General features: G+C 43.7%; 1 protein-coding gene across 1 annotated transcript in view; it reads right to left on the bottom strand.

The window, feature by feature from the left end:
* The window catches only part of LOC129858879 (procollagen-lysine,2-oxoglutarate 5-dioxygenase 2-like), a 145,814-nt gene that overhangs the window by 2,808 nt on the left and 120,014 nt on the right, over window positions 1-22,992 (bottom strand). The window contains exons 11-17 of the mRNA XM_055928115.1: window positions 21,387-21,512; window positions 17,110-17,251; window positions 13,821-13,883; window positions 5,412-5,525; window positions 4,435-4,500; window positions 3,845-3,949; window positions 1,266-1,412 (exon numbers count right to left, since the gene is read on the bottom strand). Coding sequence (XP_055784090.1) covers window positions 1,266-1,412; window positions 3,845-3,949; window positions 4,435-4,500; window positions 5,412-5,525; window positions 13,821-13,883; window positions 17,110-17,251; window positions 21,387-21,512 — 763 coding nt within the window. The remainder of the gene's footprint in view (window positions 1-1,265; window positions 1,413-3,844; window positions 3,950-4,434; window positions 4,501-5,411; window positions 5,526-13,820; window positions 13,884-17,109; window positions 17,252-21,386; window positions 21,513-22,992) is intronic.

The raw sequence follows: 22,992 nt of genomic DNA, 5'->3' as shown, positions 1-22,992 counted from the left end.
AATAGGCCGTAGTGGCAAAGTAAGTACAATGTACCAATTAAACACTGGAGTGATTGATGTGCAGAAGATGAACATGGTGGTAGAGATACTGGGGTGCAAAGGAGCAAGATAAATAAATAAATACAGTATGGGGACGAGGTAGTTGGACGGGCTATTTACAGATGGGCTATGTACAGGTGCAGTGATCTGTGAGCTGCTCTGACAGCTGGTGCTTAAAGCTAGTGAGGGAGATATGAGTCATCCCTATGTGAAGTTAAGCCCAAAATGACACGTCTTTCACCATCTCTTAGACAGTATCTGCTGCTCAACCTATGATCAATGAAACATTGTACAACAGATCTGGATGGGATTAAACAGTTTAGTCCGAAGTGTTGGTTAGTAGGCTACCTACTAATATAATATATGATGTAATATAATAGATGTTGGTTAGTAGGCTACCTACTAATATAATAGTTGATGTAATATAATAGATGTTGGTTAGTAGGCTACCTACTAATATAATATATGATGTAATATAATAGATGTTGGTTAGTAGGCTACCTACTAATATAATATATGATGTAATATAATAGATGATATAATATAATATTTGATGTCATATAATATATGATTTATTATAACAGTTGATGTAATATAATATATGATGTAATATAATAGTTGATGTAATATAATAGTTGATGTAATATAATATATGATGTAATATAATAGTTGATGTAATATAATAGATGATGTAATATAATAGTTGATGTAATATAACAGTTGATGTAATATAATAGATGATGTAATATAATAGATGATGTAATATAATAGCTGATGTAATATAATATATGATGTAATATAACAGATGATGTAATATAATAGTTGATGTAATATAATATATGATGTAATATAATAGTTGATGTAATATAATATATGATGTAATATAATAGTTGATGTAATATAACAGTTTATATAATAGAATAGATGATGTAATATAATAGTTGATGGAATATAATAGTTGATGGAATATAACAGTTGATGTAATATAATAGTTGATGTAATATAATAGTTGATGTAACAGTAGTTGTATCATTGCACACCTTGGACACAGACAGACAGACAGGCAGACAGGCAGACAGACAGACAGACAGACAGACAGACAGACAGACAGACAGACAGACAGACAGACACCTTGGTGTAGTAACCGGAGAAGACTTTGAGAGTGACGGGGGATATGAACTCTCTGACAGACAGACAGACAGACAGACAGACAGACAGACAGATACCTTGGTGTAGTAACCGGAGAAGACTTTGAGAGTGACGGGGGAGATGAACTCTCTGATGAAGTGCAGCCACTCCTTATCGTAACCGATCTGCTTCATGTGAATGTCATCGGTCGGCACGGTCTCATAGCCGCCGGTGATCCGCTTGTCCTGATTGGTCGAGAGACCAGGAAACAAGAGAACAGCGACAGAACATATTAGCCAGAACCTCCGTTTCTGTGCTGTGTGATTGCGTGTGACTGCTGTCTCCGGGGTGACGGTTAGGGATGATGAGGAATGAGTGATGTGTGGGTTTAAACTGGTCCCTTTGAAGATGAATGACTTGACTCAGCAAAGACCAACCTGATGACCCACAGGCTAAGAATGCACCAGGGATCTCAATGCTCAAATGGTTGTGTTTTTGTCTTGTGTGCTGCGTGCTGTGTGAATACCTCCACTACACTACTTTGATACGCACCAGTAGGGATTAAGAAGTGAGTATAGGCTCATTATGTCCGAGATTATGGACTGGTTATCCTGTAACGTCATGCTGTGTGTGACTGCTGTCTTTCCATCAGCCCTATGCAGTGATGTAGTGGAGCCTGGAGCAGTGGAAGTATACTCTAATTTAGCTAAATTAAAGTTCCCAAACAGCCCGCCCAGTGAAGGAAATGCACCCTGTGTGGAAAATCCTGGCCTTTCCTTTCCTACGTTTTTTTAGGAGTTTTCCTAAAGATATTCCAGATTTCCACAGTAAAAATCACACCCTGTCAGGGCCTGTATCCCCAGTGGGTGAGCCTGTCAGGGCCTGGTTCACCAGTGGGTTGGCCTGTCAGGACCTGGTTCCCCAGTGGGTGGACCTGTCAGGGCCTGTATCCCCAGTGGGTGGGCCTGTTAGGGCCTGGTTCCCCAGTGGGTGGGCCTGTCAGGAACTGTATCCCCAGTGGGTAGGCCTGTTAGGGACTGGTTCTCCAGTGGGTGAGCCTGTCAGGGCCTGGTTCACCAGTGGGTGGACCTGTCAGGACCTGTATCCCCAGTGGGTTGGCCTGTCAGGGCCTGGTTCTCCAGTGGGTGGACCTGTTAGGGCCTGGTTCCCCAGTGGGTGGACCTGTCAGGACCTGTATCCCCAGTGGGTGGGCCTGTCAGGGCCTGGTTCCCCAGTGGGTTGGCCTGTCAGGGCCTGTCTCCCCAGTGGGTTGGCCTGTCAGGGCCTGTCTCCCCAGTGGGTTGGCCTGTCAGGGCCTGGTTCTCCAGTGGGTGGGCCTGTCAGGGCCTGGTCCCCCAGTGGGTTGGCATGTCAGGGCCTTGTTCTCCAGTGGGTGGGCCTGTCAGAGCCTGGTCCCCCAGGGGGTTGGCCTTTCAGGGCCTGGTTCCCCAGTGGGTGGGCCTGTCAGGGCCTGGTTCCCCAGTGGGTAGACCTGTTAGGGCCTGGTTCCCCAGTGGGTGGGCCTGTCAGGAACTGTATCCCCAGTGGGAGGGCCTGTTAGGGACTGGTTCACCAGTGGGTTGGCCTGTCAGGGCCTGGTTCACCAGTGGGTAGGCCTGTTAGGGACTGGTTCCCCAGTGGGTTGGCCTGTCAGGGCCTGGTTCACCATTGGGTAGGCCTGTTAGGGACTGGTTCCCCAGTGGGTTGGCCTGTCAGGGCCTGGTTCCCAGTGGATTGGCCTGTCAGGGCCTGGTTCTCCAGTGGGTGGGCCTGTCAGGGCCTGGTTCCCCAGTGGGTGGGCCTGTTAGGGCCTGGTTCCCCAGTGGGTGGGCCTGTTAGGGCCTGGTTCCCCAGTGGGTGGGTCTGTCAGGGCCTGGTTCCCCAGTGGGTGGGTCTGTCAGGGCCTGTCTCCCCAGTGGGTGGGCCTGTCAGGGCCTGGTTCCCCAGTGGGTGGGCCTGTCAGGGCCTGGTTCCCCGGTGGGTGGGCCTGTCAGGGCCTGGTTCCCCAGTGGGTTGGCCTGTCAGGGCCTGGCTCTCCAGTGGGTGGGCCTGTCAGGGCCTGGTTCCCCAGTGGGTTGGCCTGTCAGGGCCTGGTTCCCCAGTGGGTTGGCCTGTCAGGGCCTGGCTCTCCAGTGGGTGGGCTTGTCAGGGCCTGGTTCCCCAGTGGGTTGGCCTGTCAGGGCCTGGCTCTCCAGTGGGTAGGCCTGTCAGGGCCTGGTTCCCCAGTGGGTAGGCCTGTCAGGGCCTGGTTCCCCAGTGGGTTGGCCTGTCAGGGCCTGGTTCCCCAGTGGGTTGGCCTGTCAGGGCCTGGTTCCCCAGTGGGTAGGCCTGTCAGGGCCTGGCATCCCAGTGCGTGGACCTGTCAGGGCCTAGTTCCCCAGTGGGTGGGCCTGTCAGGGCCTGGTCTACACCTGGACTACACCTGGTCTATACCTGGTCTACACGTGCTTCTACACCTGCATTACTAGCTGTTTGGGGTTTTAGGCTGGGTTTCTGTACAGCACTTCGAGATATTAGCTGATGTACGAAGGGCTATATAAAATAAACTTGATTGATTGATTGATTGGTCCCCAGTGGGTGGGCCTGCCAGGCCCTGGTTCCCCAGTGGGTGAATACTTATAGGTTCATCACCACATAACTTTACAGTATGTACTATGTGCTACGTTTGACCTCTGACCTCGTGGTTGCCTCCCGACCAGGACCCGTAGTGTTCCATCTCCTCCACCAGCTCGTCGCAGGCCCGCTCCGTGAAGACCGGGAACCAGAACACATCTGGACACGGCTAGAGGAGAACGACACACACAGTTAGAAATAAAGGAGAAACAGAGAGATGAGACATCATGAGACAGAGAGACGAGCTAGAGAAACGTCCACGACTAGAGACACGTACTGAGTCACTGAGGACCTCGCTCTGGGATCCACGGCTAGAGACACGTACTGAGTCACTGAGGACCTCGCTCTGGGATCCACGGCTAGAGACACGTACTGAGTCACTGAGGACCTCACTCTGGGATCCACGGCTAGAGACACGTACTGAGTCACTGAGGACCTCGCTCTGGGATCCACGGCTAGAGACACGTACTGAGTCACTGAGGACCTCGCTCTGGGATCCACGACTAGAGACACTTACTGAGTCACTGAGGACCTCGCTCTGGGATCCACGGCTAGAGACACGTACTGAGTCACTGAGGACCTCACTCTGGGATCCACGGCTAGAGACACTTACTTTTCACATGACTGGATCTCTGTAGCTTAAGATATACACACCTCTTCTAGGTAGTTCTCTGTGAAGATGTGTGTGTAGTTGGGGTGGATGTATTTCTCCTTCCAGTCCTGAGAGAGAGAGAGAGAGAGAGAGAGAGAGAGAGAGAGAGAGAGAGAGAGAGACAGAGAGACAGAGACAGAGAGACAGAGAGAGAGAGACAGAGAGAGAGAGACAGAGAGAGAGAGACAGAGAGAGAGACAGAGAGAGAGAGACAGAGAGAGAGAGACAGAGAGAGAGAGACAGAGAGACAGAGAGAGAGAGAGAGAGAGAGAGAGAGAGAGAGAGGGAGAGGGAGAGGGAGAGGGAGAGGGAGAGGGAGAGAGAGAGAGAGAGAGACAGAGAGATGGTTGGAATAGTGCTCCGTTAGTCTCTTAGGCTGTTCACTGACATACCTCTCACAGCTTATCCTCTGGCACCCTCCTCTCACCAGACACCCTCCTCTCACCAGACACCCTCCTCTCACCAGACACTCTCCTCTCACCAGACACTCTCCTCTCACCAGACACTCTCCTCTCACCAGACACTCTCCTCTCACCAGACACTCTCCTCTCACCAGACACTCTCCTCTCACCAGACACTCTCCTCTCACCAGACACTCTGCTCTCACCAGACACTCTCCTCTCACCAGACACTCTCCTCTCACCAGACACTCTCCTCTCACCAGACACCCTCCTCTCACCAGACACTCTGCTCTCATCAGACACCCTCCTCTCACCAGACACTCTCCTCTCACCAGACACTCTGCTCCCACCAGACACCCTCCTCTCACCAGACACTCCCAGACAAAACCCAGAACTCTCAGTCAGTAAATCACAGATCCTTTTCAGCTAAGCAGAGTTCACTGCATATTTACAGTACATCATATTTTTCATTACTACAAATTAATCAGACAAAGGGTGATCGTATCTCATGGTTACCAAATCTTAAAAGATATATACAAAACAAACAAAAGCAGGGAGGGTAGGACATGAGGACTTACCACTGGATTCTCAAATATTTGCCACAGATCACTGTTGTAATGTGACGTGTTAAAGTTAGCTGTGGAAATTAGCCTTCCAAACTCATGACGGTTTGTAATGTACATGAACATTCCCTGTAGCGGACAGAGAAAGTCAAATTAGCCTTCCAAACTCACGACAGGTTTATAATATACATTCCCTCTAGCGGACAGAGTTTCATACAGCTGTTTTCTAAGCACACACAACAATAGAGATGATACTGTAAATAGTAACCCCACATAGTGACTGACATGTCTCACCAGAACACTATCTGAAATCCTGATGAAGTGTTTAGGAAACCAAACAATGTCAACCACATGTCAATAAATAATACTGGATTATTTATGGAGAGGTGTGGAAGGGGAGGAGTGAGGAGGTACAAGTTAGAGGGAGGGACATGGTAGGGGGAGGGAGAGAGGACAAGAGAGGGGAGGGAGGGGAGGGAGGGGAGGGTGGGACATGGTAGGGGGAGGGAGAGAGGACAAGAGGGGGGAGGGAGGGAGGGGAGGGTGGGACATGGTAGTGGGGGGAGAGAGGACAAGAGGGGGGAGGGAGGGGAGGGAGGGTGGGACATGGTAGTGGGGGGAGAGGACATGGAGGGAGGGAGGGGAGGGAAGGAGGGAGGGGAGGGTGGGACATGGTAGGGGGAGGGAGAGAGGACAAGAGAGGGGAGGGAGGGGAGGGTGGGACATGGTAGGGGGAGGGAGAGAGGACAAGAGGGGGGAGGGAGGGGAGGGAGGGGAGGGTGGGACATGGTAGGGGGAGGGAGAGAGGACAAGAGAGGGGAGGGAGGGGAGAGAGGGGAGGGTGGGACATGGTAGGGGGAGGGAGAGAGGACAAGAGGGGGGAGGGAGGGGAGGGAGGGGAGGGTGGGACATGGTAGGGGGAGGGAGAGAGGACAAGAGAGGGGAGGGAGGGGAGAGAGGGGAGGGTGGGACATGGTAGGGGGAGGGAGAGAGGACAAGAGGGGGGAGGGAGGGGAGGGAGGGGAGGGTGGGACATGGTAGTGGGGGGAGAGGACATGGAGGGAGGGAGGGGAGAGAGGGGAGGGTGGGACATGGTAGGGGGAGGGAGAGAGGACAAGAGGGGGGAGGGAGGGGAGGGAGGGGAGGGTGGGACATGGTAGGGGGAGGGAGAGAGGACAAGAGAGGGGAGGGAGGGGAGGGAGGGGAGGGTGGGACATGGTAGGGGGAGGGAGAGAGGACAAGAGGGGGGAGGGAGGGGAGAGAGGGGAGGGTGGGACATGGTAGGGGGAGGGAGAGAGGACAAGGATTGGGGAGGGAGGGGAGGGAGGGGAGGGTGGGACATGGTAGTGGGGGGAGAGGACATGGAGGGAGGGAGGGGAGAGAGGGGAGGGTGGGAGATGGTAGGGGGAGGGAGAGAGGACAAGAGGGGGGAGGGAGGGGAGGGTGGGACATGGTAGGGGGAGGGAGAGAAGACAAGAGGGGGGAGGGAGGGGAGGGAGGGGAGGGTGGGACATGGTAGGGGGAGGGAGAGAGGACAAGAGGGGGGAGGGAGGGGAGGGAGGGGAGGGTGGGACATGGTGGGGGGAGGGAGAGAGGACAAGGATTGGGGAGGGAGGGGAGGGAGGGGAGGGAGGGACATGGTAGTGGGGGAGAGGACATGGAGGAAGGGAGGGGGGGGGTGGGAGGGAGGGGAGGGTGGGACATGGTAGAGGGAGGGAGGGAGGGAGGGTGGGACATGGTAGGGGGAGGGAGGGAGGGAGGGAGGGAGGGAGGGAGGGGAGGGTGGGACATGGTAGGGGGAGGGAGGGAGGGAGGGAGGGAGGGAGGGAGGGAGGGGAGGGTGGGACATGGTAGGGGGAGGGAGGCAGGTGGCTGGACTGGACATTCAGACTAGGCTTTCTGTCTTTCCACCTTGACAAATTACTGCACAGCTGGGATGTGTGGGTTGTTTTGGATTTTATACCATCTGTTTTCTGTTTAATGCAAATTATGTTTCCAAATTTTGAAATATGATTTTAATGATGTGGTATTTGGAGGGAGTGTGTCCTGCTGGTTGGAAAAAGGTGAAGCTGAGGTCTAATCAGCTAGCCTAGTCTGAGACGGTCAGAGTGTTGGGGAGAAAAGCTGGTGACATAGATGTGGGGGTTAGGGGGCGAAGGGATTGGCTCTGGGGGGTATAAAGCATCATGGCTGCAGGGGACTTGCAGGTGGCCATTACAATAGCTCCGTTACTATGGCTCTGTTACTATAGCTCTGTTACTATAGCTCTGTTACTATAGCTCTGTTACTATAGTTCCGTTACTATAGTTCCGTTACTATAGCTCCGTGACTATAGCTCCGTGACTATAGCTCTGTTACTATAGCTCTGTTACTATAGCTCTGTTACTATAGCTCTGTTACTATACCTCTGTTACTATAGCTCTGTTACTATAGTTCCGTTACTATAGTTCCGTTACTATAGCTCCGTGACTATAGCTCCGTGACTATAGCTCTGTTACTAAAGCTCTGTTACTATAGCTCTGTTACTATAGCTCCGTGACTTTAGCTCCGTTACTATAGCTCCGTTACTATAGCTCCGTTACTATAGCTCCGTTACTAAAGCTCCGTTACTATAGCTCTATTACTATAGCTCCGTTACTATAGCTCCGTTACTATAGCTCCGTTACTATAGCACCGTTACTATAGCACCGTTACTATAGCTTCGTTACCATAGCTCCGTTACCATAGCTCCGTTACTATAGCTCCGTTACTATGGCTCTGTTACTATAGCTCCGTTACTATAGCTCCGTTACTATAGCTCCGTTACTATAGCTCTGTTACTATAGCTCTGTTACTATAGCTCTGTTACTATAGCTCTGTTACTATAGCTCTGTTACTATAGCTGTGTTACTATAGCTCCGTTACTATAGCTCCGTTACTATTTCTATGTACTATAGCTCTGTTACTATAGCTCCGTTACTATAGCTCCGTTACTATAGCTCCGTTACTATAGCTCTGTTACTATAGCTCCGTTACTATAGCTCTGTTACTATAGCTACATTACTATAGCTCTGTTACTATAGCTCCGTTACTATTTCTATGTACTATAGCTCCGTTACTATAGCTCTGTTACTATAGCTCCGTTACTATAGCTCCGTTACTAAAACTCTGTTACTATAGCTCTGTTACTATAGCTCTGTTACTATAGCTCCGTTACTATAGCTCCGTTACTATAGCTCCGTTACTATAGCTCCGTTACTATAGCTCCGTTACTATAGCTCCGTTACTGTAGCTCCGTTACTATAGCTCTGTTACTATAGCTCTGTTACTATAGCTCTGTTACTATAGCTCCGTTACTAAAACTCTGTTACTATAGCTCCGTGACTATAGCCCCATTACTATAGCTCTGTTACTATAGCTCTGTTACTATAGCTCCGTTACTATAGCTCTGTTACTATAGCTCTGTTACTATAGCTCCGTTACTATAGCTCCGTTACTATAGCTCCGTGACTATAGCTCCGTTACTATTTCTATGTTACTATAGCTCCGTTACTATAGCTCCGTTACTATAGCTCTGTTACTATAGCTCTGTTACTATAGTTCCGTTACTATTTCTATGTTACTATAGCTCCGTTACTATAGCTCTGTCACTATAGCTCCGTTACTATAGCTCTGTTACTATAGCTCTGTTGCTATAGCTCCGTTGCTATAGCTCCGTTACTATAGCTCCGTTACTATAGCTCCGTTACTAAAACTCTGTTACTATAGCTCTGTTACTATAGCTCTGTTGCTATAGCTCCGTTGCTATAGCTCCGTTACTATAGCTCTGTTACTATAGCTCCGTTACTATAGCTCCGTTACTAAAACTCTGTTACTATAGCTCTGTTACTATAGCTCCGTTACTATAGCTCCGTTACTATAGCTCTGTTACTATAGCTCTGTTACTATAGCTCTGTTGCTATAGCTCCGTTACTATAGCTCTGTTACTATAGCTCTGTTGCTATAGCTCTGTTACTATAGATCCGTTACTATAGCTCCGTTACTATAGCTCTGTTACTATAGCTGTGTTACTATAGCTCCGTTACTATAGCTCCTTTACTATAGCTCTGTTACTATAGCTCCGTTACTATTTCTATGTTACTATAGCTCCGTTGCTATAGCTCCGTTACTATAGCTCTGTTACTATAGCTCCGTTACTATAGCTCCTTTACTATAGCTCTGTTACTATAGCTCCGTTACTATTTCTATGTTACTATAGCTCCGTTGCTATAGCTCCGTTACTATAGCTCTGTTACTATAGCTCCGTTACTATAGCTCCGTTACTATAGCTCTGTTACTATAGCTCCGTTACTATTTCTATGTTACTATAGCTCCGTTACTATAGCTCCGTTACTATAGCTCCGTTACTATAGCTCTGTTACTATAGCTCTGTTACTATAGTTCCGTTACTATTTCTATGTTACTATAGCTCCGTTACTATAGCTCCGTTACTATAGCTCTGTTACTATAGCTCTGTTGCTATAGCTCCGTTGCTATAGCTCCGTTACTATAGCTCTGTTACTATAGCTCTGTTGCTATAGTTCCGTTGCTATAGCTCTGTTACTATAGCTCTGTTACTATAGGTCTGTTACTATAGCTCTGTTGCTATAGCTACATTACTATAGCTCCGTTATTATAGCTCTGTTACTATAGCTCTTTTGCTATAGTTCCGTTGCTATAGCTCTGTTACTATAGGTCTGTTACTATAGCTCTGTTGCTATAGCTACATTACTATAGCTCCGTTATTATAGCTCTGTTACTATAGCTCCGTTACTATAGCTCTGTTACTATAGCTCCGTTACTATAGCTCCGTTACTATAGCTCTGTTACTATAGCTACATTACTATAGCTGCGGTACTATAGCTACATTACTATAGCTACTTTACTATAGCTACATTACTATAGCTACATTACTATAGCTACATTACTATAGCTACATTACTATAGCTGCGGTACTATAGCTACATTACTATAGCTACATTACTATGGCTCCGTTACTATAGCTCCGTTACTATAGCTCTGTTACTATAGCTTCATTACTATAGCTGCGGTACTATAGCTACATTACTATAGCTACATTACTATAGCTACATTACTATAGCTACATTACTATAGCTCTGTTACTATAGCTACATTACTATAGCTACATTACTATAGCTGCGGTACTATAGCTACATTACTATAGCTACATTACTATAGCTACATTACTATAGCTACATTACTATAGCTCTGTTACTATAGCTACATTACTATAGCTGCGGTACTATAGCTACATTACTATAGCTCTGTTACTATAGCTCTGTTACTATAGCTACATTACTATAGCTACATTACTATAGCTACATTACTATAGCTACATTACTATAGCTACATTACTATAGCTCTGTTACTATAGCTACATTACTATAGCTACATTACTATAGCTACATTACTATAGCTACATTACTATAGCTACATTACTATAGCTACATTACTATAGCTACATTACTATAGCTGCGGTACTATAGCTACATTACTATAGCTACATTACTATAGCTACATTACTATAGCTGCATTACTATGGCTACATTACTATAGCTACATTACTATAGCTACATTACTATAGCTGCGGTACTATAGCTACATTACTATGGCTACATTACTATAGCTACATTACTATAGCTACATTACTATAGCTGCGGTACTATAGCTACATTACTATGGCTACATTACTATAGCTACATTACTATAGCTACATTACTATAGCTACATTACTATAGCTACATTACTATAGCTACATTACTATAGCTACATTACTATAGCTGCGGTACTATAGCTACATTACTATGGCTACATTACTATAGCTACATTACTATAGCTACATTACTATAGCTGCGGTACTATAGCTACATTACTATGGCTACATTACTATAGCTACATTACTATAGCTACATTACTATAGCTACATTACTATAGCTACATTACTATAGCTACATTACTATAGCTACATTACTATAGCTGCGGTACTATAGCTACATTACTATGGCTACATTACTATAGCTACATTACTATAGCTACATTACTATAGCTACATTACTATAGCTACATTACTATAGCTACATTACTATAGCTACATTACTATAGCTGCGGTACTATAGCTACATTACTATAGCTACATTACTATAGCTGCGGTACTATAGCTACATTACTATAGCTACATTACTATAGCTACATTACTATGGCTACATTACTATGGCTACATTACTATGGCTACATTACTATAGCTACATTACTATAGCTACATTACTATAGTTACATTACTATAGCTACATTACTATGGCTACATTACTATAGCTACATTACTATAGCTACATTACTATAGCTACATTACTATAGCTACATTACTATAGCTACATTACTATAGCTACATTACTATGGCTACATTACTATGGCTACATTACTATGGCTACATTACTATAGCTACATTACTATAGCTACATTACTATAGTTACATTACTATAGTTACATTACTATAGCTACATTACTATAGCTACATTACTATAGCTACATTACTATGGCTACATTACTATAGCTACATTACTATAGCTACATTACTATAGCTACATTACTATAGTTACATTACTATAGCTACATTACTATAGCTACATTACTATAGCTACATTACTATGGCTCTGTTACTATAGCTACATTACTATAGCTACATTACTATAGCTACATTACTATAGTTACATTACTATAGCTACATTACTATAGCTACATTACTATAGCTACATTACTATAGCTGCGGTACTATAGCTACATTACTATAGCTACATTACTATAGCTGCGGTACTATAGCTACATTACTATAGCTACATTACTATAGCTACATTACTATAGCTACATTACTATAGCTACATTACTATAGCTACATTACTATAGCTGCGGTACTATAGCTACATTACTATAGCTACATTACTATAGCTACATTACTATAGCTACATTACTATAGCTGCGGTACTATAGCTACATTACTATAGCTACATTACTATAGCTACATTACTATAGCTACATTACTATAGCTACATTACTATAGCTACATTACTATAGCTACATTACTATAGCTACATTACTATAGCTACATTACTATAGCTCCGTTACTATAGCTACATTACTATAGCTACATTACTATAGCTACATTACTATGGCTACATTACTATAGCTCCGTTACTATAGCTACATTACTATAGCTACATTACTATAGCTGCGGTACTATAGCTACATTACTATAGCTCTGTTACTATAGCTACATTACTATAGCTACATTACTATAGCTACATTACTATAGCTACATTACTATAGCTACATTACTATAGCTACATTACTATGGCTCTGTTACTATAGCTCCGTTACTATAGCTCTGTTACTATAGCTCTGTTACTATAGCTACATTACTATAGCTACATTACTATAGCTACATTACTATAGCTACATTACTATAGCTACATTACTATAGCTACATTACTATGGCTACATTACTATGGCTACATTATTATAGCTACATTATTATAGCTACATTACTATAGCTACATTACTATGGCTACATTACTATAGCTACATTACTATAGCTACATTACTATGGCTACATTACTATAGCTCCGTTACTATAGCTACATTACTATAGCTACATTACTATAGCTGCGGTACTATGGCTACATTACTATAGCTACATTACTATAGCTACATTACTATAGCTACATTACTATAGCTACATTACTATAGCTACATTACTATAGCTACATTACTATAGCTACATTACTATAGCTACATTACTATGGCTATCGCGGACGGATCTGATCGTTATTCCTCCTTCTAAGTACTCCTTGCGGCACTGAAGGGACTGCACCACAAAGCTTACAAATGGATTGTCGATACAAGATATGATCAAAACCAGGTGCTTCCTGTGTATCTAACCTCAGTCATGACAGATAGGTCAACATCGATTTCCAAAGGCTTAGGCCTGAGAGATAGACAGCTTAATCTCTATTGGTTTGGCAGAGCTCCTCTAAGAGGCATCGGCAGACATCCCGAAAGTGGTCTCTAGAGACCATTCGATGTTTCTCCGTTCATACGATCATTTATCACAGAAACAGATCGGTAAGGTTTGATCTGGTAATGCTCTCGACGGGAAAACATGTTCATTAGAATTCAGGTACTGATTCCTCAATTTCGTAGGGTGTTTGAAATCATTTAAAAAAAATACCAAATGGTTTCCTACCAGTGTTGGACATATGCCAACATTGGTTGGACATTGTAAACCTACATGGTAAACCTACATTGTAAACCTACGTTATAGGTAAACCTACGTTGTAAACCCATTGTAAATTGATATTGACACCAAATAGAATAATGAAAGCAGTTAATAACCTTTGGAACTCTGAGCATATGGAATGTTTCCGGGTTGGGGGAGTCTTTCTCTCTGTGATTGGTCTAAAACGAAGGAAAATCACCATGTAAATGTTGTAACGTTACGTTTCGTCAGACAGAGAGCTTGATAGATATGTAGGTAAGACGTAACATACAGGAGGAGGCATGGGAAGGAGATGATCCTGCTGCATTGCATGAGGAAGACCAAGATTCCCTCTGAAGCTGATGTTTTGGGTAGTCATTATCTCAGTAAGTGTTGCATGCTGGGACAGAGTAAAGTGATGTAGCAGAGCTCCATGGTAGTACGAGTTAGCATGGGGTGACACGTGACGGGATGCCATAAAGCTCAGCTGGACAGACAGACTAGATAGACTAGTTCAAAGTCTACAAGGACAGGAAGTAAAGAAAAACACAAAGTCTGGAAGTCAGACAGACATTCCCATTGTTTGGACATGGTCACATGACACAGACGAGCAGAAGAGGAGGAGGAGGAGGAGGAGGAGGAGGAGGAGGAGGAGGTGGAGGAGGAGGAAAGGAGGTGTAAAATGATGGGACCAGTGGAACGGAGAGCCCTGCACGCACCAAAGACGCTGGAGATCATGCCTTAAGGTCAGACAGACAACACATGGAGACAGACTGGGCACAGGATACCACAGCAGATGGTCATCAACTAAAAACATCAACTAAAAACTAACATCAACTAAAATATACAGAACATTTGGTTGATATAAGATAAACATAACCTAACATAACCTAACATAACCTAACATAACCTAACATAACCTAACATAACCTAACATAACCTAACATAAACTAACATAACCTGACAGAAACATAACCTAAAATAACATGACCTAACATAACCTGACCTAACATAAACTAACATAACCTAACATAAACTAACATAACCTGACAGAAACATAACCTAACATAACCTAACATAACCTAACATAACCTAACCTAACATAACCTAACCTAACATAACCTAACATAACATGACCTAACATAACATGACCTAACATAACCTAACATAAACTAACATGACCTAACATAACCTAACATAACCTGACATAAACATAACCTAACCTAACCTAACCTAACATAACCTGACATAAACATAACCTAACATAAACTAACATAACCTAACATAAACTAACATAACCTGACAGAAACATAACCTAACATAACCTAACATAACCTAACATAACCTAACCTAACATAACCTAACCTAACATAACCTAACATAACATGACCTAACATAACATGACCTAACATAACCTAACATAAACTAACATGACCTAACATAACCTAACATAACCTGACATAAACATAACCTAACATAAACCTAACCTAACATAACCTGACATAAACATAACCTAACATAACCTAACATAACCTAACCTAACATAACCTGACATAAACATAACCTAACATAACCTAACCTAACATAACCTAACATAACCTAACATAAACTAACATGACCTAACATAACCTAACATAACCTGACATAAACTAACATGACCTAACATAACCTAACATAAACTAACATAACCTGACATAAACATAACCTAACCTAACATAAAGTAATATAACCTAACATTACATCACGTAACATGAAGTAATATAACCTAACCTAATCTGACACAAACTAACAAACATAAACGAACATAACCTAACAAAAACTATCAATAACTGACATAGCGTAACATAGCCTAACATAACCTAGAATAAAAGTTACATAATCTAACATAACATAATCTAACAGAATAATACATAACCTAACATAACATAACCTAGCATAACCTGAACTAAAATAAACAAATATAAACATGAACTAACATAACATAACAAAAGTATCATTAACTAATATAACATAACCCAACATAACCTAATATAACCTAACATATACAGGACATCTGGTTGGTATATTCAATCTCTCCCTATCCCAGTCTGCTGTCCCCCACTTGCTTCAAGATGGCCACCATTGTTCCTGTTCCAAAGAAGGCAAAGGTAACTGAAGTAAACGACTATCGCCCCGTAGCACTCACTTCTGTCATCATGAAGTGCTTTGAGAGACTAGTCAAGGATCATATCCCCTCCACCTCCACCTGTCACCCTAGACCCACTTCAATTTGCTTACCGCCCCAATAGATCCACAGACGATGTATTTGCCATCACACTACACACTGCCCTAACCCATCTGGACAAGAGGAACACCTATGTAAGAATGCTGTTCATTGACTATAGCTCAGCCTTCAACACCATAGTACCCTTCAAGCTCATCATCAAGCTCAGGGCCCTGGGTCTGAACCCCGCCTTGTTCATCTAGGTCCTGGACTTCCTGACGGGCCGCCCTCAGGTGGTGAAGGTAGGAAACAACACCTCCACTTCACTGATCCTCAACACAGGGGCCCCACAAGGGTGTGTGCTCAGCCCCCTTCCTGTACTCCCTGTTCACCCATGACTGCGCGGCCACGCACGCCTCTAACTCAATCATCACGTTTGCAGACGACACAACAGTAGTAGGAGTGATTACCAACAATGACGAGACGGCCTACAGGGAGGAGGTGAGGGCCCTGGGAGAGTGGTGGCAGGAAAATAACCTCATCCCTCAATGCCAACAAAATGAATGAGCTGATCATGGACTTCAGGAAACAGCAGAGGGAGAAGCCCCCTATCCACATTGACAGGACCGCAGTGGAGAAGGTGGAAAGTTTTATGTTCCTCGGTGTACATATCACTGACAATCAGAATTGGTCCACCTACACAGACAGTGTGGTGAAGAAGGCGCAACAGCGCCTTTTCAACCTCAGGAGGAAGATAATCTAATGTATAATCTAATGTATATCAACCAGATGTCCTGTATAATCTAATGTATATCAACCAGATGTCCTGTATAATCTAATGTATATCAACCAGATGTCCTGTATAATCTAATGTGTATCAACCAGAAGTCCTGTATAATCTAATGTATATCAACCAGATGTCCTGTATAATCTAATGTATATCAACCAGAAGTCCTGTATAATCTAATGTATATCAACCAGATGTCCTGTATAATCTAATGTATATCAACCAGAAGTCCTGTATAATCTAATGTATATCAACCAGATGTCCTGTATAATCTAATGTATATCAACCAGATGTCCTGTATAATCTAATGTATATCAACCAGAAGTCCTGTATAATCTAATGTATATCAACCAGAAGTCCTGTACACTCTCATATTCTAAACAGAGTAGTATTGTCAATTCAGGAGCCGCTAACTAGATAATCTGAGTGGTTTTACCAGTTCTCTAGCGTGTCTGCACAGAGCCATGTCAGGATCCAGTTTCTCCAAAACAAAATGGTTCCTCTCCTTCAGCTGGTTTCTCAGGACCTCTCCCTTTATCAAGTATATATGAGCCATGTAGGGAATGTTCCATACACTCCTGCGAAAAGAGCGAGAGAGACAGAGTGTGAGAGAGACAGAGAGAGACAGAGAGAGAGAGCGAGAGAGAGACAGACAGAGACAGAGAGAGAGAGAGAGAGAGACAGAGAGAGACAGAGAGAGAGAGAGGGACAAAGAGAGTGTGAGAGAGAGAGAGAGACAAAGTGTGTGAGAGAGAGAGAGAGACAGAGTGAGAGAGAGAGAGAGAGACAAAGTGTGAGAGAGAGAGAGAGAGAGAGTGAGAGAGAGAGAGAGAGAGAGAGAGAGAGATATTATTTAATTCCCTTTTGTGTCTTGCCTATTTCACTTGATTTGGCAATGTTATCATATGTTTCCCATGCCAATAAAGCCCTTTGAATTGAATTGAATGAAAGAGAGAGAGATGGATTGAGAAAAATATATATAGAGAGAGAGACCAGAGAGAAAGAGAGAGCAGAGAGAGGAAGAGCGAAAGATAGAGACCAGAGATAGAAAGAGAGGGTTTAGTTTTAGTGCTGACAATAATTCATATTAATGAGCTGCAATACATATTTTTCATTATATTCAACATGTCATGGTCTGGAATATGACCACTCTCCTGGTTAGGAAGAGAGGTCTGGAATATGATCACTCTCCTGGTTAGGAAGACAGAGGTCTGGTTTAGGAAGAGAGGATTGGTTTAGGAAGACAGAGGTCTGGTTTAGGAAGACAGAGGTCTGGTTTAGGAAGACAGAGGTCTGGTTTAGGAAGAGAGGATTGGTTTAGGAAGACACAGGTCTGGTTTAGGAAGACAGAGGTCTGGTTTAGGAAGACAGAGGTCTGGTTTAGGAAGACAGAGGTCTGGTTTAGGAAGACAGAGGTCTGGTTTAGGAAGACAGAGGTCTGGTTTAGGAAGACAGAGGTCTGGTTTAGGAAGACAGAGGTCTGGTTAAGGAAGAGAGAATTGGTTTAGGAAGACAGAGGTCTGGTTTAGGAAGACAGAGGTCTGGTTTAGGAAGACAGAGGTCTGGTTTAGGAAGAGAGGATTGGTTTAGGAAGACAGAGGTCTGGTTTAGGAAGAGAGGATTGGTTTAGGAAGACAGAGGTCTGGTTAAGGAAGAAAGGATTGGTTTAGGAAGACAGAGGTCTGGTTAAGGAAGACAGAGGTCTGGTTAAGGAAGAGAGGATTGGTTTAGGAAGACAGAGGTCTGGTTTAGGAAGACAGAGGTCTGGTTTAGGAAGACAGAGATCTGGTTTAGGAAGACATAGGATTGGTTTAGGAAGACAGAGGTCTGGTTTAAGAAGAGAGGACTGGTTTAGGAAGACAGAGGTCTGGTTTAGGAAGACAGAGGTCTGGTTTAGGAAGACAGAGGTCTGGTTTAGGAAGACAGAGATCTGGTTTAGGAAGACAGAGATCTGGTTTAGGAAGAGAGGATTGGTTTAGGAAGAGAGGACTGGTTTAGGAAGACAGAGGTCTGGTTAAGGAAGAGAGGATTGGTTTAGGAAGACAGAGGTCTGGTTTAGGAAGAGAGGATTGGTTTAGGAAGACATAGGATTGGTTTAGGAAGACAGAGGGCTGGTTTAAGAAGAGAGGATTGGTTTAGGAAGACAGAGGGCTGGTTAAGGAAGAGAGGATTGGTTTACGAAGACATTGGTCTGGTTTAGGAAGACATTGGTCTGGTTTAGGAAGAGAGGACTGGTTTAGGAAGACAGAGGTCTGGTTTAGGAAGAGAGGACTGGTTTAGGAAGACAGAGGTCTGGTTTAGGAAGACATTGGTCTGGTTTAGGAAGACAATATATGTATGGTTTAGGAAGAGAGGATTGGTTAAGGAAGACAGAGGTCTGGTTTAGGAAGAGAGGACTGGTTTAGGAAGACAGAGGTCTGGTTTAGGAAGACAGAGGTCTGGTTTAGGAAGACGGAGGTCTGGTTTAGGAAGACAGAGGTCTGGTTTAGGAAGACAGAGGTCTGGTTTAGGAAGACAGAGGTCTGGTTTAGGAAGACAGAGGTCTGGTTTTGGAAGACAGAGGTCTGGTTTAAGAAGAGAGGATTGGTTTAGGAAGAGAGGATTGGTTTAGGAAGACAGAGGTCTGGTTTAAGAAGAGATGATTGGTTAAGGAAGAGAGGTCTTCCTTAACCAGATCCTTTATGGTTTATTTTACACACAACCATTCACTCACATAATCCATACACCCTGACAACCCAGTACACTATCTAGTACACTAACTAGTAACCCATAAACCCAGGCTACGACAACCTAGTAAACTAACTAGTAACCCATAAACCCAGGCTATGACAACCTAGTACACTAACTAGTAACCCATAAACCCAGGCTACGACAACCTAGTACACTAACTAGTAACCCATAAACCCAGGCTACGACAACCTAGTATACTAACTAGTAACCCATAAACCCAGGCTACGACAACCTAGTACACTAACTAGTAACCCATAAGCCCAGGCTATGACAACCTAGTACACTAACTAGTAACCCATAAACCCAGGCTATGACAACCTAGTAAACTAACTAGTAACCCATAAACCCAGGCTATGACAACCTAGTACACTAACTAGTAACCCATAAACCCAGGCTATGACAACCTAGTACACTAACTAGTAACCCATAAACCCAGGCTATGACAACCTAGTACACTAACTAGTAACCCATAAACCCAGGCTATGACAACCTAGTAAACTAACTAGTAACCCATAAACCCAGGCTATGACAACCTAGTGAACTAACTAGTAACCCATAAACCCAGGCTATGACAACCTAGTACACTAACTAGTAACCCATAAGCCCAGGCTATGACAACCTAGTAAAACTAACTAGTAACCCATAAGCCCAGGCTACGACAACCTAGTACACTAACTAGTAACCCATAAACCCAGGCTACAACAACCTAGTACACTAACTAGTAACCCATAAGCCCAGGCTATGACAACCTAGCAAACTAACTAGTAACCCATAAACCCAGACTATGACAACCTAGTAAACTAACTAGTAACCCATAAACCCAGGCTATGACAACCTAGTACACTAACTAGTAACCCATAAACCCAGGCTATGACAACCTAGTACACTAACTAGTAACCCAAAAGCCCAGGCTATGACAACCTAGTAAACTAACTAGTAACCCATAAGCCCATGCTACGACAACCTAGTACACTAACTAGTAACCCATAAACCCAGGCTACAACAACCTAGTACACTAACTAGTAACCCATAAGCCCAGGCTATGACAACCTAGTAAACTAACTAGTAACCCATAAACCCAGGCTATGACAACCTAGTAAACTAACTAGTAACCCATAAACCCAGGCTATGACAACCTAGTACACTAACTGGTAACCCATAAACCCAGGCTATGACAACCTAGTACACTAACTAGTAACCCATAAACCCAGGCTACGACAACCTAGTAAACTAACTAGTAACCCATAAACCCAGGCTATGACAACCTAGTACACTAACTAGTAACCCATAAACCCAGGCTATGACAACCTAGTACACTAACTAGTAACCCATAAACCCAGGCTATGACAACCTAGTACACTAACTAGTAACCCATAAACCCAGGCTATGACAACCTAGTACACTAACTAGTAACCCATAAACCCAGGCTATGACAACATAGTACACTAACTAGTAACCCATAAACCCTGACAACCTAGTACACTAACTAGTAACCCATAAACCCAGGCTATGACAACCTAGTACACTAACTAGTAACCCATAAACCCAGGCTATGACAACCTAGTACACTAACTAGTAACCCATAAACCCAGGCTATGACAACATAGTACACTAACTAGTAACCCATAAACCCAGGCTATGACAACATAGTACACTAACTAGTAACCCATAAACCCTGACAACCTAGTACACTAACTAGTAACCCATAAACCCAGGCTATGACAACCTAGTACACTAACTAGTAACCCATAAACCCTGACAACCTAGTACACTAACTAGTAACCCATAAACCCAGGCTATGACAACATAGTACACTAACTAGGTTAGCATTCACGGTTTAAAGGCATATTATTGTGGCACTGTGGCTTCCATGAAACAGATCAGTGAGTGAGTGATACACCTTTTACAAATCACCCAGAATGTTGATATACAGAAGTGATGGTTTATAGGAAGAACCCGACCCCGTTGGTGTAGGAGACTTACACACGCTTGCTCTGCACGATGTCGATGTAGTCTTCGGAACGGGCGTAGTAACCGTCCAGACTCAACGCTCCCCAGAAGTTGGACCACAGCTTGCCGTGACGAGTGACAAGGGGACCAATTATTTTCCTGCAGAAAAGAGAGAAGAAAGATAGATAGAGAGACTGTCATTATGATTCAGTACAAATCATTTGTGATCAGAATAGAAACAGAGAAGAGACTCAGAGGGTATGCTAATTTGATATAGAGCAGACCTAACCCACTCTATTCAATTATTCAAAACAGGAACATTTTACGTTTGGCTAGAAATTAATAAGGAAATTATGTCAACAGAGAAAAATGGCCTCATGTGTGCTATCTAATGTATATGCCCCCACTAGAATCCCCAAACTTTAATGAAGACAGCTTCTCCTTCCTGGAGGGGGATATCATTAATTTCCGGGCCCGGGGACATGTACTAGTCTGTGGCGACCTAAATGCAAGAACTGGACAAGAACCTGACACTCTCAGCACACAGGGGGACAAATACTTACCTGGAGGTGACAGTATTCCCTCCAAAATATACCCCCCCTAAACACAACTATGACAAAACAACCAACAAAAATGGGTCACAACTCCTGCAGTTCTGTCGCAGGCTGGGTCTGTACATAGTCAATGCTAGGCTTCGAGGGGACTCCTACGGTAGGTACACCTATAGCTCATCTCTTGACAGTAGAAATGTAGATTATTTTATCACTGACCTCAACACAGTCTCTCAGAGCGTTCACAGTCAGCCCACTGACACCCTATCAGATCACATAAAAATCACAGTCTACTTGAACAGAGCAATACTCAATCATGAGGCATCAAAGCCAAAGGAACTGAGTAAAATTAAGAACTGCTATAGATGGAAGGAAAGTAGTGTGGAAACCTACCAAAAAACAATTAGGCAACAACAAATTCAATCCCCTTTAGACAACTTTCTGGACAAAACATTTCACTGTAATTTTTTTATTTAAGTCAGTTCAGAACATATTCTTATTTTCAATGACGGCCTAGGAACAGTGGGTTAACTGCCTTATACAGAACAACAGATTGTTACCTTGTCAGCTCGGGGATTTGATCTTGCAACCTTTACAGTTACTAGTCAAACACTCTAACCACTAGGCTCCCATGGCACCCCACTTTCACCTTCACCCCACCTTCACCTTTCTACCTGTAATAGTGAAGGTGTGAACTTGGCAGTATAAAGCCTAAGACTGTATTTGACCTCTCAGCTTCCCTATCAAATCTAAAAACTGCAATCAGACAACCTAAGAAAATGAACAACAATGACAAATGATTTGATGAAGAATATAAAAACCTAAGAAAGAAATTGAGAAACCTTTACAACCAAAAACATAGAGACCCGGAAAACCTGAGTCTATACGCCTTCACTATGGTGAATAATTAAAACAACACAGAAATACACCACGGAAAAAGAAGGAACAGCACGTCAGACATCAGCTCAATGTAATTGAAGAATCCATAGACTCTAACCACTTCTGGGAAAATTGAAACACACTAAACAAACAACAACACGAAGAGTTATCTATCCAAAATGGAGATGAATGGACTTCTCCAGTCTTTT

Source organism: Salvelinus fontinalis, chromosome 7 (assembly GCF_029448725.1).
Source record: "Salvelinus fontinalis isolate EN_2023a chromosome 7, ASM2944872v1, whole genome shotgun sequence".
NCBI classification, from domain to species: Eukaryota; Metazoa; Chordata; class Actinopteri; order Salmoniformes; family Salmonidae; genus Salvelinus; species Salvelinus fontinalis.
This window is presented reverse-complemented; position numbering and strand designations above follow the sequence as displayed.